At 41.3% G+C, this 21088-nt stretch overlaps 1 protein-coding gene across 1 annotated transcript; it reads left to right on the top strand.

The window, feature by feature from the left end:
* Window positions 1–2777: 2777 nt before the first annotated feature.
* RCN1 (reticulocalbin 1) lies at window positions 2778–16052 on the top strand. Its single transcript, XM_082057450.1, has 6 exons — window positions 2778–3058; window positions 7806–7999; window positions 9557–9735; window positions 10771–10831; window positions 13629–13828; window positions 14763–16052. Exons 1-6 carry the CDS (start codon window positions 2841–2843, stop codon window positions 14868–14870), a joined length of 960 nt encoding a protein of 319 aa, XP_081913576.1. The 5' UTR covers window positions 2778–2840; the 3' UTR covers window positions 14871–16052.
* The last annotated feature ends 5036 nt before the right edge of the window (window positions 16053–21088 follow it).

Genomic DNA, 21088 nt, shown 5'->3' with positions numbered 1-21088 from the left:
CTAATATCTGCCAGTGTTTCATTAAAAGCTTATAAACTACCCAGCATGCCTGCTGCTGCATAAATGTATTGCTAAAAAAACGTTGTCGATGTTGCAGACCTGGTATTTTGCAATGTTTGAAAGAAATCTTATGTGTATAGAACTCAGACATTACTAAAAGAAGTTTGGATTAAGAAAATAGCACCTTAAACTCTAAACCTAGTTAATATTAATCATTCAGCCACAGTAGGTTTCTCTCAGCAGAGATATTCACAGTAATACTGCAACAACAGGACATACGAGTATCTCAGAGAAAATTATTCAATATTTTAACAAACAAATATTATAGATAAAGGATTTAAGAGAAAATTTCTATCATTTTGTGAACTGAGTGAAAGGAGTAGAAGGCATGGACTTTTCACAGAGAAATGAGAGCTTAGAACTTTTGGTGAGGTCACGATACCCCAATAGCAAAATCTATAAATGTTAATCTGAGTGATACAAAAATCTGGCAACGCTAAGACTCACCAGATCAACAACTGTTTTGACTGAATGTGAAGTCTATTCTCAGCATTACAGTCTAAGACTTCAGCCCTCTAAGGACAAGTAACCGCAATATCTTTCCTTTCCCACAGGAAGTCATATTGGATCAATCACATTTTTATTGTTATCACCAATGGTCCTGAACCAAATTTAGAGGGATCAGAACATCCACGATTTCCCATCTTTCATAAGGTCACCGTGTTTCAGGGCTCACTCACACTTGAATCCAAACAGGGCAAAATTAAAACGTTCCGATGGCCAGAACCCGTATCCCTGAGGCAAACTGTCCCATGTCTGGAGGATTTCAAATGACTGACCATGTATGCACTTAGCACACTTTGCATTACTGTTGCTGGAGCTTTTCTCACAGAAGCAGCTCCAAATTGTTCGGACAACAGTACATATAGATTCATTTCCCACATCCCTCAAATAACTTCATATTCCTCTGCTACTAAGATCAAACATCAGGCTACACTGTTACAACACTGATGGAGTGAATGGGCAGTAGCGCACAGCTGTTAGCCATGCAAATTATTTACCTCTTAACTAGCTGCACACTCCAGCACCATGTAGGTCAAGAAGGTAAAAAATCCCCACCTCAGCACAGCCTCACTCTAGAAAAACATCAGAAGTTATATTATAAATGTAGGAATAAAAAAACCCCAAACCAGCAATATTTAAACTATTGCATAAATATGAGGTTCCCAAATACATTAATGAAAAGTTTCTTTTACAGGTATATGTTAACACAAAAAAATCCAACACCAAACAACAAAAGCATTGCATGCCACTAGCTGTGTAAACTCAAACACAGCTGGTGTGACCAGCTGAAGCATTTTGAAGCTGCCACACGCGTATCACAGCTCTCACCGACACAGCACGGCAGCACTTGCTCAGCTGGGGATGCACAAACACACAGAGGAGACAGTCTGTCCAGGCCTAAAGCCAGGCAGCGCCTGTGACTGGAGTGAAAACGGTGCATCAGTGTTTTGCTCTGTCTGGACTTAAACAACAAACCAACACATCTGACGGTTTAAATGCTTGAAATGTATTACTGTTGCCAATGGTTCTGAAGCAAAACCACCACTAGCCCTGCACTGCTCTCATTTGTGATTTGCCTGAGTCACAAAAGGCAGAAAAGAGCAAATGTAGAAATCTTTGTCACCACCTTTTTTGCTGTCATTACAGCTAAGCCCTGGGCCAAGCTCAGTTCAGCTACACATGAAGTTTAGGTCAAAAGGACGTCTACCATGGTAACTAGAGTGTAAGGGAAGCTGTGGTCGGGTTCAGCACCTTGTGCATCAGCATCTCTGGTACAGCATAAGACCACACCATAAATGTGGTTTATACACCCCTGTGGACTGGGCTGACAGGTCAAGATGTTGCAATCTGAAACCAGTTGTATCCTCAGGTCCAAGTAACAGCGAACAGACAAGCCCTGGTGGTGACGCTTTGCTGCACAGTTTGGTCACGGAGTTTAGATTAGGACCACTTACTAAGAGTATCATTAACTTACAACATGTTGCATACAACAAAAATCCTCCCTAGTAGCGAACTAAGGATGTAACACGGGGAAAGATAATACAGTAGGTGCAAATTTCAATGACCTCCATCTAGAGACTTTTACAATCTCAAGTGAAATAAATTGTAATTTAAGGAAAAACAATCAAACCAACCAACCAACCAGCCAACACCTTTTTCTATGCTAAATTATTTGCACTTTCTCTCTTCGGCAATTTTCAGGATCCTAAGTTTGCTTCCCTTACAATTAAAGTGACCCTGTAAATTTCCTCCATGAGAGGATAGAGACACAGTTTTGTTTGTTTTGGTTTTGTTTGTTTGTTTGGGAGTTTGCGTGTCTGTGTGTTTTCTTTTTATTTGTAGCCTTATTGTTACTTGTCCTTAAAATAAAAAAAAAAAAAATCCTTAAGTCCTTTCCCAGCCAATTTCGGATGTCAGCAGAAACCACCAACCTGATGCTCTGGATGAACAAACTACACAAAATATCAGAGAAACAGCCACAATCCGCTATTCCGTGCTGACGCGTTTCTGCAGCGGCACAAGCTGCGCCGCTGCCCGAGCGCAGGCGGCCGCCCGGTTCTGCCCGAGGCGCCTCTCCCGCTCCGCACGCACCGCCCGGGCCCGCTCTGCAGACGTGGCGCCGGGGCAACCGCTGCCCAATGGCGTCCGCCGCGCTCCCGAGCGGCCGGGGGCGGAGCGGGGCCGTGAGCGGGGCGGGGGCCGTGAGCGGGGCCGGGCGCGGCGGGCGGCCGAGGGCTGGGAGCGTCGGGCTCGGAGGGTCGGTGGGAACGGGGGCCATGCGGAGCGGCGGGGCGGGCTGGCGACTGGCGCTGGCGCTGCTGGTGCTGCCGGCCGGGCTGGGCAAACCCACCGCGCGGCAGGAGCGGGGCCGGCCCGGCGCCGCGCAGCACGAAGACCGGCCGGGCTTCCAGTACGACCACGAGGCCTTCCTGGGCAAGGAGGAGGCGCGGAGCTTCGACCAGCTCAGCCCGGAGGAGAGCCGGGAGCGGCTGGGGTAAGAGGCGCGGACGGGGGACGCTCAGCCCGGTCGCGACAGCGCGGCAGCTGCGGAGACGTGGCAGGGGAGGGCGCGGCGGGGCGGCCGCCGGCCTGGGGGGGAAGGGGCCGGGGGTGGGCAGCCTTGCCGTGACCCAGGGGGTGGGCAGCCTTGCTGTGACCGCGGGACGAAGGAGGGGAGAGCGGTTGGAGGGTGGCGGTGCTGCCTCCCCGGCCCCAGGGGCTCTGGCCCCGTCCCACGCTGGGTATGGATCCCCCTGTACCTCTTATGGCCGGTGATACCCCGGCACTCAGACTTCATCCTCACGCTGTTGATTTTGCGAACGGTCAACCAAGAGTTCATCACTTCTGTGTTTTTTATCTCCTGCCGCAATAAGCCTCGTGTGTGGTGCTGTGCCCGATGTTGGACAGACCTCACACGCTGCTGGGTGGCTTTGCTGCTTCAGCTCCTTCTCTCTGGGTCACTCGCCCGGACCGTATTAGTTTGAATTAAGTTTAAACCATTCTTTCTTCACAGCTCCATTTACAGGTCCACTTGAAGACATCTTCCCACAGCTGTTCCACTTGTGACATATTTGCTTGCTGTCTTACAGTGTTGCTTTTTCTTCCATGCTGCTCTTTAGGCCAAGAACAGAGTCCATAACAACAGTTGCCTTATTCTACTGCTTCTCCCTCATGTACACCTACAAGGATCCAGATTATTAGTTAGAATTAAGTTTAGCAGTAGTTGAAAGATACTTTTATGTATTTGCTGATGAGAAAGTAGTTTAAAATATCTGCATGTTCTCACTTAGATTAGCTTTGTCTTTGCTCCTCTTCCATAGGGAGTTGTACTTACCCGTTGTATGTCTGTCTAGTTCCATCATAGACTCTGGGTACAGTATCACTTATCTCACAGACTGACCTCTTGATCCTTCTGGAAGCTGTCACTGCTGTTTACCTGTATCTCAGTGAGTAAACAGAGAAAGTGGTTATCAGAAATGACCAATTTCGTGCACATTGTTTCAAGAAGGAGCAAAAGAAACCATGTTCTCAGCATACCTGATCTATGACTTAGATTCTCACAACAGGTACCACTGGACATGCCTTTTAAAACTGGACTACACTTAGACAAGTTCAGATGTTTTAGTTGGGGATATGACTGAAGAATAGAGTTGTTTTTAGAAAGCTTTTACAAATGCTAACTGAGCAAGGGAGGAAGCTTAACTTTGAGCGATCTCCCTATGTGCACCTTGGAAAGGTGACACAGGCATGTTAAGCTAAAGCCACAATCAATAAGTTTTTAAATGGAGGTGACTAAAGTGTCCCCCTGAGAACCAAAGCCCACCTAGTGGGGTGAGCATTGTGCAGCAGAACATCAGAGATGTTGCTGGGGAGCCCTGTGGGACAGTTTCATAACTTTCAGCATTTCCTAACTTCGTTGTTTCAGATACCATACCAGGAGGTAGAGGAGACAGTAGATTTTTAATACATTTCACTTCCTTCTTTTCATTGCGCTTTAATATAATCAGATATACTGAGAAAACCAGTTTTGTTATGGGGAACTTCTGCAGTGAGGGTTACAAATAGCGTCACTTCTCAGCATGAGTGGCTTTTAGGAAGAAGACATTTAATTAAACCTATTTTTCAATGGTTTCTGGGAGAAAATGGAATCATACAGTCTGGTGTCCTAAACAAAATGGTCATCCTGGTGACCAGTGTTGGGATTGGAATCCCAGGGCCAGACAGCAGTAATACAAAGTTACCCTTGCCTTCTTCCAGCAAACAAAAAGGAACTAGCTAGTATACAGAAAAAGCCCTGCAGACTCAAGTACCTGCAGCCTTAGTGGAGGGGCAGCTGCACTATTTGGTGTTGATTTGAGATCATGCCATTTACCAACCCATAATTGTATTGTGACCTGGGAGTGCGCCTGCCCTTGTGACAGGTTCCATGGCAGGGGCATGTCCCTGTCCTCTCACACCAGATCACTTGGGAAGGGAAGAATCACCGTTGCCCACTGGTGTGCACTACCACAACTCACCTGGCTTTGGAAAAGTATGACATAGTCCTGGTACAGCATCCGAGAACTGCATTTAGGGACTGGAGATGGGCTAAGAAGGAGGGGAGTGTGGCTGCAGTCTCTGAACCTTCTCCCTGCCATTTGTGACTGGCCTGTCATTTTCACAGAACACAGAAGATGGTAACAGATCCTCACTATATAAATGTTTCTGTTCTTTATACAGACCAAGGCCAGAGTTTATCAACATACAGTTGTAGTCACATCAGGCACAGCGGGGAAGCTTTCCTCTTTCAGCCGCTTCATAGCAGTGATTTCCTGCCCCAACTTTATTTCGTCACCAGATGTCTTTGCAGACTGGCAGCTTAGATTTCTGTAATAGCAGGTTGTATGTACCTGTTGCATGTGCCCTCTCTAGCTTCTTTATCATAAGTGGGAAACACTGTAATCTCACCTAAGTTAAAGAAAGTAAGCTTTCATTACACACTTATGCATGTAAATTCCTGTGTATGAGCTGGCATTTTGTGTCTGGTAATATGTTCCTTGAATTTTTACGGTGTTCAGGAATGAACTATTTAACATAAAGGCACCAAGGCTTTTCAGACTGATCAACGTACAGTAGTTCCACTACAAAACTTAGAATGATCCTGAACCATTTTTACAGGTAATTATCAGTATAAAAAGTGAGGTCCACGGTCCATATAATAGCTTGTTATTTGTACCTCTGGGAGCCTGTAGACAAGACTATTTCTTTGTCCCTGTCTTCAACTGGGAAGCAAAGTGAAATAGTGCACATGGATGCAGTGGACCTATAAAAACAGAGTACAGGTGAAAAGGAAGAGGCACATTTGCTAGTAAACAGTCCTGACTTCTTTCATGTTAAAAATACCAAAGAGCTACTTGAAGAATAATTTATTATGACTAATACATTTAACAATAGAAAGAAAGATCAGCTAAACCAATTAAATAAAATTAATTGTGTGGCAAATCCATTGACAAATACAGTCCATTGTGCAGTGAAAGGGACCCTTAGCAGTCAATTCCCTATGAGATTTACACAAAAGAAGGAAGGTTTTCCAGTCAGTTAATTCATACTTTACTACTTCAGAAAGCAAATGCAGCAGCTCCCTTTCTCCCCCATAGCTCAGAAATAGCCTGGTTTAAGATTCATTCTGATACTATCTGATTCTAACAGGACTGTTGGAGATTCAGCAGAAGCTGCTTATCACTTTCATAACTAAGGCTCTGGAAAAGACATTGCTTCACTAGTTGAACGGTTCCAATTGGCCAGCGTCGGTTTGTGGAGAACCCAGATGTTGAATTGCAAAGAATATTTTAAAGTGTAGAACTTTCCCATGTGTCCTTTGGCTGCCTGGAGGTTTAGGGAGCCCACCTGTCGAATCTCAAGTCAGGGTTTAGACAAGTCAACTCCTGCTCTTGCCCCCCCTTACAAACAACGTATAACTAGTCCATGGACATGGCGATTGAGCCTATGGGAAATGGTTATTCAGATTATCTCAAGCTGGCCACGGGGTGCTCACTGAACTAGATGCAGTGCAACTGCAGACAGTTTGCTCCTGTACCTCATGAGCAGTGGTACAAGGGTTAAAATAGCTGATGCGGATGCACAGGAGAAACATGATGCTAACAGCCCCAGTTCCAAGAGCAGGGTACACGGTTTCCCACAGTACTGTGCCCAGAATACAGTAACGCTATGACAAGCTTAACTACAAGTTGTGGGATTAAAGCTGCATCCTTATTTTAGATAAAAGTTTTTATCATCTGGTCTAACAGCATAGCCGGGACAGAAGCCAGTTCTACAAGCTCAAACCCAAACTATTGGCATTTAGCAATTACAGGCGTACGTTGAGAAATTTACTGCAGAGAACCTAAATGGCAGAGGAGAGTGTTGCCTCTTTTTTTTAACATAGTTTTTCAGGTCTATTTTGTCTGCAGCTGTATACAGAACTTTTTGAAGATGGAAGTTTCCCTGGGAGTGTGCCAGTACCTTCACTCCTGCTGAGTTCAGCAGGACTTGAGGCTGGCAGCTTTATGCAGGACAGTGGCTTATAGCCCAACTGCCAGCAATAGCTGGAGACCTGCTGCAGACCAGCTATTGCTTTAGCTAGTAACAGGCATTCCTGGCAGCACATGCAATTTTGCTTTTTGCTGGTAAAGAAAGAGAAGAAACAGAAATGGAAGAACAGGAATGGAAGACTGTACATGGTGTGCATGCCCAGCATTACACAGTCATATAACTTGCTCCACCATGGCATCGGTTACCTGGAAAGCCACAGGACAAATCACAGGTGTCCGCAAAATCCTAGTGTCCACAGAAACCCCCCGGTTGACTCCAGCAAGCTGCAGTAGCGGCTTTCTCCCGAGGTGAAGGGAATGTCTCCTGCTCTGAGCCCAGCCTGGCTACTCCTATGGACAGTGAACAACAGCTACCCCTATGTTAGTAGATACAAACTAAGAAATCCGAGTATTATCTGAGGTACTTTGTTCACTGATCTTGATTGTGCAAGTTCCATTTCATATATTCATAGCAATATTGAATAATGAATAGAGACATGTTCCTTAAGATAATCTGCAAAATCAAGAAAGGCTTAGCCGGTAGGGCAACTTTATAAGCTCTAGGTACTGCATTTTTGTGAAAAATCAGGGCCGGATTAAGATTCCTAAAATTGGACTGACACGTGGTTTGTTTTTCTGTCAACTCTTAAGGATGCTCATCTCTTTTTACAGGAAAATTGTGGATAGAATAGATGACAACGAAGATGGCTATCTCACAACAGAAGAATTAAAAAACTGGATTAAACGGGTACAGAAACGCTATATCTATGAAAATGTGGCTAAAGTTTGGAAAGATTATGATCTAAACAAGGACGATAAAATTGCCTGGGAAGAATACAAACAAGCCACATATGGTTATTATCTAGGTAAGATGACACTTTCAGATTATATACTTAAAGACTATTGAGATTATAAAGCATGATTTTATGCCTTACAGTCAACAGGAGTTTGGTGTCACACTTAAGACTCTTGAAAATCACGTTAAATATTAGAGATGCTCAGAGGTCAAAAGCACTTCTTAGTTGTTTATTGCAGCTGTTTCCACATGGCTCACCAGAGCACAGAAGATTTTGTAGGGGGATTATTAAATGTACTGACAAAGCTGAATTAAAGTCTCCGTCACTTAGATATATATATAAAAACATGGTACTTTAATTAAAAAATAATATATTCCATGACTAACCAATATTTGTTAATTCAGTCTCTCTGAACTCTTAAGATTCTAGATTCTAAAAATTTAGGCTTGACCAAAACTATACGAAGCTATTGATTAAAATAGTTGTTGCAGAATAACATGCTTCAGACCTGATCAACTGGAAATGAAAATCCTTAACAATCAGGCACAAGAAGCATTAAAAAATATACCTGAATCTTTTTTCCCCCCGTATACATTCCTTTTGCTTTTTGTAAGTTAATGAAGGGAAAGGAGGAGAAGAGACCACTTAAGATAAAGCGCAATGCTGACAGAAAAACAAATTGGTATTAATTGACCATTTATACTGGCAATAAGAAGACAGTATCTACCTACCATAGAGACACTTTCTGGAGCAAGCTTCCAGCAGCAGTAATAACCACAAAATCTACTTTAGATTAAAATGGAGCTTATTACATTTGTGGAGATATTTGACACATCATCCCTGCAGCAGTATCGCTGCGAGCCTTTCTCAGCTCTTTGCTCTCTGTAATCCCCAAGATTTGGGGAACAACTCCAACATTGTGGTCTTGGGTTAATGCACACTTAAAATTCCCAGCTGCGATTCCTGGCCTTGTATTTTTCAACTGTGTTTGTCTCCCAACATGCAAATCATGAAATTGTTATGAGTATTTTTCATGTTTGTAGTCACTTTAGTGATTCTATTTTAAAAATTATATCAAATACCATTCATTTTGTTCCACTGTACACCCTGAAAAAATGTATTGTTTTAAACTGGAAATAATTGTTAGGTTCCCTGTAGCAGAGGCGTAGCAGTTAGATAATTTCAGTCAGTCTGCCAGCTTCTGAAACCACTTTTCTTTAGCTTGCTTTCTCTTTGAAACTGAAAAGTTATGTAGATTATACTGATTCCTAAGAAAAATAAAACTTCTGTGAAAGAAGTCTGCCCCAAATAATGCCTAAGCAGTGCTTGTAAAAGCAGATACAAAGAAAATAAATCTCTGAAGGGTAGTATACAATATTGCAAAATCTATTATCCTGGAATCCAACACGATTACTCACACATTTACCTACACTACAAAGTCACCTTTAAAAATCAAGCGAAGCACTTGACCTCTGAATTTAAAACTTCACAGTAAACAAGTTCCATTTTAGCACAGCAGCTATTCTGGCAATAAGCCTTTGTATTTAGGAGCAAATTGGGGTAGTTTGTTGTGGTAATATGTTTTAACAGGAACGTAGTTTTGAGATAGTTTTGATTAATATGCAGAAAATCCAGAAGAATTCCAGGATGCAACTGATCGGCACAGTTTTAAAAAAATGCTGCCCAGAGATGAAAGACGATTCAAAACTGCAGATCTGGATGGAGACTTGGTTGCCACCCGTGAAGAATTCACTGCTTTCCTTCACCCAGAGGAGTTTGAGCATATGAAAAACATTGTTGTCTTAGTAAGTAGAGCAAAACCAGTACCACTGGTTTTACTTTTTTTGGTTTTGGATGAGCTTTGAAATATTTCTCTAACCTTTCCATGCAGGGTTTAGAAAGAGACACACATAATAGCCAAATGGGGAACAGAAAGGGATGCCTTTTTCATGAAATTCACTTGATTTAGAGCTCTCAGCATAAGAAAGACTTGTTCAATGCATTTAGCATGGAAATAAGAAACAGTCTTGGGGCACAGACCTAACATCAAGACACAGGGAAGGGAATGCTGACATGTGCAGAAGGGGTAGACATGTAGACGGGGCCGCCCCCGGCTGGCGGGTAGACGGGGCCGCCCCCGGCTGGCGGGTAGACGGGGCCGCCCCCGGCTGGCGGGTAGACGGGGCCGCCCCCGGCTGGCGGGTAGACGGGGCCGCCCCCGGCTGGCGGGTAGACGGGGCCGCCCCCGGATCGCGGGTAGACGGGGCCGCCCCCGGATCGCGGGTAGACGGGGCCGCCCCCGGATCGCGGGTAGACGGGGCCGCCCCCGGATCGCGGGTAGACGGGGCCGCCCCCGGATCGCGGGTAGACGGGGCCGCCCCCGGATCGCGGGTAGACGGGGCCGCCCCCGGATCGCGGGCAGACGCCTTGCCTTTAACCTTAACTTGTAATAATGCTTGTAATAGAGATTAAAAGACTTTTTTATTATTACTTTTTTTTTCCCTCAGACCACAAGATGCAGCAACGGTGGGATAAACCTATTAAAACCTAACAAATTATGTAGACATGTAGACATGCTCAGTGTTTGCATCAAATGCTTATCTGTCGCTAACTTAAAACTTAAGTGTGGTGTCCAGTTCATTCATGTGCAGGGAATTTTTTCAGCATTAAAGGATATTTATATATTAATTGTGTAAACAACAATCACATTGGAATCAGTGAGAGTACACTTGCCTGTGTACAAGGGCAGGTCAAGGCCTCAAACGTGAGATGATCGAAGAGGCAAGTAGCCAGAATTCTCAGTTCTCTCTTGATTACTTCAATGCAAAACTATTTTCCAGGAAACCTTAGAAGACATAGACAAAAATGGGGATGGTTTTGTGGATCAAGATGAATACATTGGTAAGTTTTGAGGTTTGTTTCTTATATTAACAACCCAGTCTGTGCTCCAGATCAACTATTTTAAACCAACCATCCAACCCAGAAAGTTTAATTTCAATTTAGGCAGATAGCAACATCACCAGCAAAACATTCCTCGCACTTTACAGCATAAGATCCTCCTCTTAGTCTCATATAATTTGGCTCAGAGGGTCTCGAATATTTTTCATGACAGGAATATTCTCTGTATACTTGACCACATTAAAAGCTTTTTGAAGGCATTGTTTAGAAATGTAGGAGAATCAGAAAGTGAATTAGTCTCTTCCCAAGTTTGAATGGTACTTGACTAAGCAAAACAGCTGGGCAGCACACATTGCAAAAAAGAAAATTCACCTTTTTATATTAGTTATTTTCCTAATTCAATTAGTAAGTTAGAACCCATACTTCTTTGTATGGTGATGTTATTAGGGTTCTTCTAGAAGCATAGGATGTATTAAAAATGAACTGGGTAAAAATAGCACTAAGATTTAAGATTCTCAAAGAAGTTGAGAAGTGTATGGAAGTCGGCTGTGCATTACCTTAGCGGCAGAAAGAGAACAAAATGGGAAACATCAACAGCGGATCAGTCGCAGTTAATTTGCACAAACTTCCATCACGCTTGGCAATTATCTGCTGTCTTGCACTTAGACCTATGATGACAGAACATAATACATTTTAGCCTTTTGGTTCATTCTGCCGATACCAAAAGCTAACTTCTCCCTCTGCACTCACTTTGACAGGTTTTAAATCAAGAAAGTAGCACTAGGAAAGCATTACTGCAAACTCAGATGAATCTTTCTGTTTCTAGTGGTGCTATAAAGATCACTTCACATATAATCAGGAACAATATACACACGTTAATTAATGGCAGGGGGTTTCTATTCCTTGTAAATTATATTTAGCCTCAAAATGTGAATGCTATTAATTTATGACTGAAATAACAGAGCGGCATAATTTCCACAGTAATTTCAGTTCATTCAGTGACATTACCTACGTATAATTATAAGGTAATTGTCAACATTTGTTACCATGTGAATACTAGTTTTTCTTGTCTTCTATAGATAGGAACATAGAATGTTCTAGTCACGATCACCCCACATTGGCAAGGATGATAAAAATCAAATTGACAGGACATGTCAGTTGCTTCAAATAAACAATATAATTTGCACTTTAAAAAATTAAAGCAGAAAGTGAATGTGTTGTCTGAAGTTTTCTTCAAGAGTGGAGGAAAATGATGCTTAAAATATTCCTACATCCCTTTTTCAGACAATTTTATGGAAATTTCTGATCAAGCTGGGGTAAAAAAAAACAACTAACCAACAAAATTACCATCACTATAAGCCCGGAAAAAACAAATATCTCCTTTGGTAGTTCTTAGGGAACAACAAAAAGAAGTCAAAAAATTGCAGTCTCTAGGTCAGGTACTTGATGGGCAAATTCTCTGAAGGTTATAGAACAATTCCTAATTCCTCTTCCTTCCCTCCTCCTATTTTGTCTTTTACAAAATTTGGTTTAGATTTTACACAGGCAGTGAAGCAAAATATCCCTAGTCGTGTTAAGCATAGAGAACTAAATTCTTATTGTGCAGAAGCAGGTAACAGAGAATTTCAGGGAATTTCCTAGATTTGAGACCAGCATTTATACTTCCTATAATTGACAGCCAGCCTCTGGCCCTGAGAACACCTTTGTGGGGTGCACTTTTCCTTGGAACATCCTTAAAAAGCAAACCCAAAAGGCATAGTAGTAGTATCACAAAGCAGGCTTTAATTATAAGTAGAAAAGTGGACGATGTGAGGAATAAGCAGCTCTGATGAGCAGGAAACGATTGGCCACAGTGACCAGAAGAGTAAAGCGGACACACTACTGCTCATCGTTTGGAAGCTCTATGCTGTAAAGAGCAGATACAAATCACTTGCTCTTAATAATCACTGCTGTTCTCCCAGCTCTACACTGATAGCTGCTGCCACTGTGGCATTTTCCTACTGACGCTTCTTCAATATAGCACAGGACCAATGTACGGAGCAGCTCCTGTATGTAATCTGTGCATCCTATGCCACGAAGGGCACTCCATCCCAAGGTACCAGCCTGTGACTAGCGCACTGCCTGTGGTTTCTCACACGGAACACACCAGTGATTGATAATGTCTTCTCCAGGTCTTTCTTTGTATAATACCTTCTGCTGCAGTGCGCTGCAGCCCTGCATGGTTAAAAAAAGGACTCATCTACTAAGATGAATTTCTCTTACACAGGCCTCTCTAAAAGCGGGACAAAAGCATTCAAGTTCCATTTATCAATTTGTGTTTTCCTAATTTTCCCCTGTGCCTTTTTTTGCCTTAACCACTCTGCTGGCTGGAGTCTGATCTTATCCACAAAGACATTTGCTGGCAGGGACAAGATAAAAGTGCTAAGTTCCTTTCTCCCCATGTGACGGAGCCCAGCACTAAAGCTTATGATTGCTATTTAACTAAAGACCCTTAAAATGTGTTTTTCATTCAGTGGGTGATGGCATTGGGACACGTTCACCTCTCATGTTAGCCTCACCAGCAGTGCACACTTAGGATACAAGGGTAATGTAAGAATGGACAGAATCACCAGCAGTGAAGAAATAGGCCTGAGAGAAGCTACTCTGTTTACACACCACATTTCATATTCTGTACAAAGAAATGCTGTGCAAAGAGTGAAAAGTTTAGTCTTCCTCTGAGGAACACTGTGCAAATGACTTGAGTTTGTGCATAATTTGCAAATTAAATATGACTCGAGTGAGACTTTTATTTTCTCTCCAGCTGATATGTTTGCAAATGAAGAGGGGGGACCAGAGCCTGACTGGGTGATTACAGAGCGTGAACAGTTCTCAGATTTCCGTGACCTCAACAAGGATGGAAAGATGGACAAAGAGGAGATTCAGCACTGGATTCTCCCCCAAGACTATGATCATGCACTAGCTGAAGCCAGACACTTAGTCTATGAATCGGATGTAGACAAGGTACTTGGTGTTCTAGTATTTATTTTTTAAGTTACGTAAGGTGGTGGGTTTTTAAAACATATCAACCAGCAAGAAATCACTCCTAATAACTTTTCGAATTAGTGCACTTTAAATGGAGTTTTAGAAGCTGAATCGCTAGTGTATTAATGTATCAATTCCAGTTTCAGTTAGTTAGGGTTAGAATAACAAACTAATAGTAGTAAAATGGGGTTTATCAGATCTGGAAGTCCCACTGGCTTTCATTAGGTTAGGTGAGAAATTATTTATCATCTTAAACCTGGAAATTTTAACACAGTTGAAATATTCTTTTTTCTTTTGAGACTAGTCACGCATTTTTATGCTAATTCAGACTACAAGAGAAAAATTAAAAATACATTACATAGGAGGTAGCAAAAAAACTCTAGTTCTATAATGAAACGCACATCTTTGACTTAAAGACTGGCTCAATGCATGCACTTACTCTAATGTGGGAGATGAATGGTTCTGTAGATCCCAGATAGTGATCTTCAGAAGTGTAACGCGAGCGAAGCTGGAACCTGAAAAGCCAAAACACTCTTACACAGTGTGTAAATGGCTAAGCACAAGGAATTATCTTTAGCAAAACACACCAGAGAATTTTCATTTTTACTGTTAGGAAGGTAAAACCAAACCACAGGGCAAAACTGCATACCGGATAACCCATATGCTGTTTAGAAGTGAGTTAATTACAAAGAACTTTCAACTAGCAGTTTGACCCAATTGAAGCCACTGAGACTTCTTGTCTTCCACTGAGCTCCAGACTTCACTCACCATGACAGCTACAATGATTCCTGAACCTGCAGTCTGCTGCTTTGAAGAACTGTCTATTGCCCGGGGCTCTTCTAATTCTCTGCTGGTGTGTCATTTGCTTAACTTTGAAAATATTCTTACAGAGATGTTATTTTCCTCCCCCCAGGATCAAAAACTAACGAAAGAGGAGGTTCTAGACAACTGGAATATGTTTGTTGGAAGTCAAGCTACTAATTATGGGGAGGACCTCACCAGAAACCATGACGAACTATGATGCAGCGTACCAACCAGTGTGCCACAGACCTTTTCTCCACTTTACTGAAATCACCATGTCCATCCCCTCTTTTTGGGGGAGATGGCAAGGAACACACAACTAAATGACTTGCATTAATATATTTTTAACATGTCAGTTTATTACCTCAGAAACTACATAGAAATAGCTTTTTACCTTTTTTACATGGTTAAATACAATATCTAATTACTACAGTTTTATTTTGGAAAAAATAAATAGGTAACTTTTCTTCATAGATTAGAGCCTGACCTGGAAAAGGCACTTCTAAAACATAAATGCAAGAATCTTTAATAGTGAAATATTTTCTTCAAATACCTGTTTTTACTTTAGTGAAACGCAGCTAGGATTAGAAAGAAACCTAATATTTAAACAGGTTAAGTTATTTACTAATCTTTTTTAATAAGCATATAACAATTTAGAGTTATACTTTTGACCCTTCTATACAGAGAAGAGGTTTGACGCAACAAGCTCCACGACCTTTTTGTCCATGCTGTTTTTCTCTCCTGCTTTGGGCCGGAGGTGCTGAAGGAGGTATCTAGCAGTGCTCAGGTTTATAGCTTTACAAGTGCATCACGTGCAACTGTCCCTTCCCTCTAACCCTGTCTCAGTGCAGAGGCAGCACACGCGGCCCAGCAGCCCGTGCCCGCGTTCCTCAGCGAGGGCTGTCGAGTTCATAGTGACAGCTGCTCCTTCTGACAACAGAATAATGTACAATTGTTTGTGGGCTGTTGGTTATGCTGTTTCCTGGGAGGAATTATGCCACATGGAGCTTAATTTATCTCACGCTTTTCGCACTTTACCCAAGCCGTACTCTTGTTCACACAGTGTGAATGGCAGCAGTTCTGTGATGGAGAAAGAATGAGACATATCACCCCTCTGGGCCTTCTGTCTTCTCTGCCACATAAGAGGACAGATTTATGCGGCTAAAGTTCTGGTTTTGTATGTATATACGTATAAGTACGTGTTACTGAGGCAACTACATGAAGACAGCTTTCCTTCTAAAAGGGGTGAGCTTTCCACACAGGTGCTTTCTTTTTTACTGTATACTGTGAGCTGTTACATGTATATTTTTATATATCCAGACTAGATACGTTTGGTTGGTTTTAAATGTACTGGTTTTAAAATAAGCACAATAAAACCAATACTACTTTTTGGTACTATGAAGGTGCAATGACACTAACACAGAGAGATGATGTGAAAGCAGGTTCCAAGCCTTTCAAAGCCAGTAGTTCCCAAAACACTGGGTCGTTGGCAGCTCCTGCAGCACTACAAACCTCTACAAACAGCAGCTGGACATATGGCACTGACTGTTTCTTCTTCACCTCATTAAAAAAAAAAAAAAAGCTAGAAATAAGTCCAATATGCATGGTTGGCATTGCTATCACTAGAATCTCTTCTGAATGCTAATATTAGGAGACTAGGGCTCCATAACAGAGTTCACCTAAGAAATTCCTTGAAGGTTTAGTGTGCAGCATCACACACTGGTGATCACATAACCATCCAGAGAGGAGCTTGAGACTGCAATGTTGTGATATTACTTCAGCAATTTAACAAATTTGTGAAAATCATCATGAGACAATGAACAACTGTGACCTCCATAAACAGTGTCATTTTTATAAGGTCATAGAAGAACTGTGGTGAAATATTTTACATCTTCCAATTGAAGATAATGAAATCTAAATGTTAGAATCTGGCAGAGATTACGTGTTCTTACTAGCACAATTATTAAGCTTTTGGTCTGCACTTCTTATGACATTGCCAGTGATGTCTCCGAAAAGTCCCTACCTCTTCCACCATCATACCGTAGGACAAATGTCATAAGACATAAACAAACTGTTTTTGCTCTTCCAGTACCCTCAAGTTAAATAAATGCCTAAATGCAGTGTTATCTGAGAAGCAATAAAGTTTTATCTTGGCACGCGTAAAAGATTATCTGTTTTGTTTATGACTTGGATTTGAGAAGGTTTATTGTATTCAATAATCCTGACAATCTTGAGAACTTTTAGTAGTCCTTTCCTACTAGAAGTTAACTTTATATTTCAGTAACAGAACTGGAGTACTTACTCTGCACACAGATTATGTTTCGCTGTTTCAGGAAGCAATACCTTAAAAGACTTCAGAAAAATCTTGTTTCCTGCAAGTAAAACTGCAGCTCAGACTGGAGACTAAGCCCAGGATTTTCACTGGAGCCCAAGGGAAGGTTGTTCTCTAACTCTTGTTGAAATTCAGTGGGAGTTGGGTGCTGAGACAGTAAGCATTGTTGCCTTCAGCTAAACATGACACTTCCAAATCCACTGTGTTCTGTCCCAGCAAAAAACTGCATCTGAGCTTTGACGAGCAATCACATTTTCTTCCACGTTACTCAATGAATTTGGAATAGAATTAGCATCAAATGAGAGAGAAGTCATGTTCCCATGTTTGTTCTTGATTTTTCTTAATCCTTGGAACACATTGGGTGTTTTCCAGTATAAAACTATACTTAACATGAGTAACAACATCGAAATCAGAGGAGTTACTCATGCAAACAGGAACTGGAAATTAAGACCCATAGTATTTCACAGTAAAACCTTTTGACAAAAAGAACGGTACTTGGGTAGACTATATCTAGCTATGATGAAGGCAAAAGTGCCAACTAGAATGAAATTCAAAATAATAAAATTATTTATCAATCATTTTAAGAGTAACAGGGTCATATCAAGATTAGGAGCTTTTTAGAAAGCAGAATATGGAAACTTTTTTTAGGGAACATAAGTATCACTGAAGTGATTTCCCTCTGAAGCCTACTACCCTCTTCTTTCTGGAGCTCTTCACAGTGCTTCACTTACCAACATTCAGTAATGCACAGCACATTTTGTGCACTAGATTTTCCTTTCAAGCTCAGTGCACTGAGGAAGAGTAACTCCAAAAGAGACTAGAGCTTCTGGGTTTAAATTTAACACTATTTAAGGAAAGCAAACCTTTGCTAGGGGATATAACTGTTAACATTGTGATTTTTCAAGCCTAAGGTTTCTAATGGGGTTTGACTGTTTCAGAGATAATATTTTTTTCCTAGGTAACATATTTCAAGTCATATTATGAGCAAATGTTACAAAATTTTAGTGTAATGTGAAATACTGTAATGTCAGATAGCATTATTTATCTGCTTAATATGACTAAAACCATTAATTGCTGGGAGCCATACTTCATTCCAGCAACATGAAAATCCATTTTGTGCCTATCTTGTCAGTTATTGCCAATTTTCTTAATGAATTGTGACGTAGTGAAATTCTGTTGGGATACATGTTTATATATTTCCAGCTGCAGGTTCTGTGTGGTAACTCTTATTACATAGATCCTCCATTAGCTAAATGTTTTCATTGTGCCTATGCCACAACATATCAAAGGTGCATTTTTCTTACATAGATACCTGGAATGGCCATTATTATTGCACATGCAGTTTTAATTATTAGAATTTATGAAATGAACTAAGTGGCTAATGTTCATTGTCTTAAATTTCCATTTAATGATTCAATCTGTCTCCTGTTCCAATCAAGGTACTCCTCGAGTAACTCCCTGAGGAAAGGAGAATGCAGCTCATCCTGGTCTAATGACACTTACACAAGTATCTTACTACAGTTACGTAATGCTTTGCTTTTTGCTGTGCAGAAATTGATCTTGATCCCAGTGAAGTTAACAGCAGAACTCCTAGTCCCTACGGAGAGGGACTGAGGCCTTGGCCGCCCAAAGGCAAACAGAACCATAGGATGGTGGGACTTGAGGTTACAAATGACCTTTGAAGGTCCCTTCCAACCCAAACTATTCTATGATTCTATGAAAGAACCTTACAACCATCAGATCCTGATCTTGCTGCTACTACTACTGAATACCGTATTTTAGGAATTTAGTCTGATTCATGCTCATGTAAGATAGTTAGGGCATAAGTCTAGTTCATGGAAGACAGTGTCTCATGTTTTACTCATCTGCTCAAGTGAATTTAGGCATTTTACTGAGCGATGGCAGTGTCACTACTAGACAGCAAGTTATCATTAGCAAATTGAACTAATTTTACAGGGGGGCAGCCAGAAAAAACATTGCAAAGGTCTTGCAAAACCTGGCTCAGCTTGTAGTCAAACACTTGGAAGCACCCACCACTAATAACCAATGCCCTTCTCTTTTCATCACTCCAATTTAGTGTGTGCTGTATTCCATTTAATATGTCCAGAAAGGAGCATATTAACCATATTCACTACTTACAAATAAAGAATTTAAGACTATTTCACACTGAAGTTTAAGACACCAGTAAGACTGATGTCCTCCAACCTCAAGTGCTGTATAGATTGTTCCAAAGATGATGAATTTCAAAGCAGCCTCAGAAAAAAAAGGTACCAGATTTCCCATAGTGTGAAATATGTACAGGGACATACATGTGTATGTGACACAACAGGCAATTTCACACCTGCATTCTGTCTCCACAGAATAAAGTAAAATATCTTTAGCAGATGGGAGCACCTCTTTGCTATGCCAGTGACAGGCATATCATGTATACGCACCACTATTGATAACTAAGGAATATCCATCTTCAGCACAAGTGTTGGCTCTGGTGAGGGGAGCAGAGCTCTGGAGCTCAGCTTCATGTTGTGTGTTTGTCATTTTCCTTGTGGAACAGTTTAATGCATAATCATAAAGTGTCCAAATAGGATCTGCTTGGCTAGCGTTGGAAGTTTTAGTATTTACTTAAGCATTTTGTAGTTGGTCTCACATTTGTGAGGCTGGCCACATTTGTGGTCTGAAACTGCCATATACCTGAAATTCCAGGACAGCTATATAGACAAGTCATGGCATGGATATGGAATCTGGATAGTAATTAAGAGTGACACATACATTAGAAATGACAATGTTTCATTGTATCAACAAGAATTTAGATACACATCAAGACGCTTTCACAGTCAAGCTTGAAATCTTTCCTTTATATGGGAATAGCCTGACAACCTTTAAAATGAAAATCCATCAGACCAATGGTGGTACAAAAATTTGAGGAAAATTTAGTTTAACTTTTGGAGACACACCTCAAAATCCTCAGTAAGGTTCCTTGGTGCTTTTGTAGATGGTGTCACAGAAACAAGAGTTGATAATCCCACAGTGCATGCCACATTCTCAAACAGTTCTAGTGCAGAACTGCCCAAGAAAGAGCGATCACTGAAGATGCTGCATTCGTATCCAACAGACAGCTAAGGTTTAGGTAAAAATAAGGTGTAAAAATAAAGCTACTCAATAGGCTGCTCCAGCGTGCACTATCTCCCACCTAAGGCTGCTGTTGGATTCTGGGGAAGTTTGATAGGTGTGTGATAACCAACTCTGTGTTGCTCGCTATGAATCCCACCACTAGGCTTGAAGTACCTAAGAAGAGAAGAAAAAAGGAATTTTAAAAAAACCCAAACAAACAAACAAAAAAAATCACTCTAATTGTCAGTTACTGAACTCTCAAGAGCATGATGCTCATGGCACTCCTTAGAGCATATCTTCTGTTTGGTTAAAAACCAGTTAATGTCATGTTTCAGGAAGGAAAACAAAACAAAAAAAAAAAGGGGTGAGAGGGCTTTTAACATTAGATCAACTAAGATAACACAGACATACCAAAATAGTATTGCCTAGATTGACAGGTAAGACACCTTCCCCCAAAATTACTCCCAATGTCCCCCTCACAAACTTTAAATTCAGCTATACCAAAGTTCTGCTGACATTGATTTCATTGAATCCCACAGAGCCCTGGTTGCTGGGACACAGAAAGGAATGCTGATAGAAAGTGCATCGAAGAAGTGTCAAAAAATTCAGATAGCTAAAACTTCCTGAAACCTTTAGTTGGTAACACTTAGATGAAACATTTTAAAAATCACAGGGAGGATGTTTTTTAAAGGTAAATTCACAGGTGAATTCCAAGGGAAAAGAGTGGCTAGAGAGGTGTCCTGGAACCTGGAACCTAACTTTGTCCTCAAGTTTTAAATTCAGTTAACAGTACAGACATAACATTTCTGGGAAACCCTAGGCCTCCCCAGTCACTGATAACTGTGAAATGCTTAATGCTGAAGAAAGGAAATTTTTACAACCATTCCATCTGCTCTGAACTGGATACAGCAAAGTATAGTTAAGCAAAGAAACCAAATGCAAGATACTAAGAAGAGTATTATTCCATTATTCCCATCTATGTTTATAAACAAACTGAG

Source organism: Streptopelia decaocto (genome assembly GCF_964273445.1).
Source record: "Streptopelia decaocto genome assembly, chromosome: 7".
In the NCBI taxonomy this organism is placed as follows: domain Eukaryota; kingdom Metazoa; phylum Chordata; class Aves; order Columbiformes; family Columbidae; genus Streptopelia; species Streptopelia decaocto.
This window is presented reverse-complemented; position numbering and strand designations above follow the sequence as displayed.